The 1,646-nt window shown below is 61.7% G+C and overlaps 1 protein-coding gene across 1 annotated transcript in view; it reads right to left on the bottom strand.

The window, feature by feature from the left end:
- ELP6 (elongator acetyltransferase complex subunit 6) overlaps nt 1–1,619 on the bottom strand; it is a 35,463-nt gene extending 33,844 nt beyond the window's left edge. The window contains exons 1-2 of the mRNA XM_009885691.1: nt 1,606–1,619; nt 1,144–1,332 (exon numbers count right to left, since the gene is read on the bottom strand). Coding sequence (XP_009883993.1) covers nt 1,144–1,332; nt 1,606–1,619 — 203 coding nt within the window. The remainder of the gene's footprint in view (nt 1–1,143; nt 1,333–1,605) is intronic.
- Between the last annotated feature and the right edge of the window lie 27 nt (nt 1,620–1,646).

Genomic DNA, 1,646 nt, shown 5'->3' with positions numbered 1-1,646 from the left:
TTGGGGGTAAATTCCCCCAGGTCTAGGGGATTGGGGTCTAAATACCCCCAGATATGGGGATTTGGGGGCTAAATGTCCCCAGGGATGGAGGTTTGGGGCTAAATGCCCCAGATCCGGGGGCTTGGAGGCTAAATGTCTGCCAGGATGGAGGTGTGGGGCTACATTCCCCCAAGTCTGGGGATGTAGGGACTAAATATCCCCAACTCTGGGGGTTTTGGGCTACGTACTCCCAGCTCTGAGGATCTGGGGGGCTAAACATCTCCAGATCTGGAGGGTTGGGGGTAAATTCCCCCAGGTCTAGGGGGTTGGGGTCTAAATACCCCCAGATATGGGGATTTGGGGGCTAAATGTCCCCAGGGATGGAGGTTTGGGGCTAAATGCCCCAGATCCGGGGGCTTGGAGGCTAAATGTCTGCCAGGATGGAGGTGTGGGGCTACATTCCCCCAAGTCTGGGGAAAGGGCCCCAGCGGGGCGTTTGTCGGGGGGGGGGGGGGTGCTAAATGCTCCCAGGTCGGGGGGTTTGGGGCGAAATGCCCCCAGTTCTGGGGGGGCGCAGGCAGGGGAGCGGTGAGGGCAGCCCGGGGCAGGGCTGGAGAGGGAGACCTATGGGCTGGCACGGAAGAGCTTGGCTGCTAATTACATTTGGCACTTCCAAACACTAATTAACAGCTCATTAGGGACCCAGGCTGGGAGGGCTTTCTCCTCCTCCTCGGCTCCAGGGAGGTGGGCAGCGATTGCTGGGGTGGGTGACCCCAACTTTCCCCTCTCGCCCCCCAGTCCTGTCCCTGGGGACACAGTGGGGACCATCTCCGGTGGCCCCTGGGCAACGTGGCATGTCCAGCTGGTGGCCCCAGCTTCCAGTACAGCAGATTAACTGGTGCCAGTCAGGAGCAGCTTTAAAGGATTAACTAGAGCAGCAACCACAAGCCACGTCCCGCCTCCGGGAGCTTTCCCACCCACTGTCACCTGGTCCCCATTAGCACTGGGGGTCTCGGTGACACGGAGTGGGGACAGGACTACATCCAGCCCCGGTGCCACCACCAGGAGCTGAGACCACCCAAACCTCTGCGGCTATCAAGGTGCCACCCTGGATCGGTTGGGGACAGTTTTGGGGGTGCCAGCCCTGTCCCCGATGCCACTCACTTGGTCTTGCGCAGTTTGCTGTTCTCCGTCTTGAGCAGGTAGAGCTTCTTGGCGAAGAAGACGGTGAGCATGAAGAGCAGCAGCACCACCAGGGCGGCCGAGCCCACGGCCACGCACATCACCTGGAAGTCGGTGACGATAGCCTCGCAGCGCGTGCCCTTGTGCCACGTGTAATCCTGTGTGTTGCACCTGCAAGGGGACACGGTTAGGGACCCCCACCCCAAAAACATGTCCCCGTCCCACAGAGCATCCTCGGGGGACACCACATCTGTCGGCAGGGAGATTACGCGTATCGGATGGGGGATGAGATTAATAGGACCCCGAGGAATGTGGACCCCCCCAACACTGGGGCTAAGTGAGATGGGGGACAGTGGGGGATGCCGGGAGCGGGGTCGGGGTGATCCTCGTCCCCCCCGTGCAGCCGGGCTCGATGCCAGCCACACAGCGTGTGCCGAGCCGTACGGCACAGCCGGCATCGGCTCTCCCCCCGGGCAATCTGCCCG

The sequence above is a fragment of the Charadrius vociferus genome, unplaced genomic scaffold (assembly GCF_000708025.1).
Source record: "Charadrius vociferus isolate BGI_N301 unplaced genomic scaffold, ASM70802v2 scaffold825, whole genome shotgun sequence".
NCBI lineage: Eukaryota > Metazoa > Chordata > Aves > Charadriiformes > Charadriidae > Charadrius > Charadrius vociferus.
This window is presented reverse-complemented; position numbering and strand designations above follow the sequence as displayed.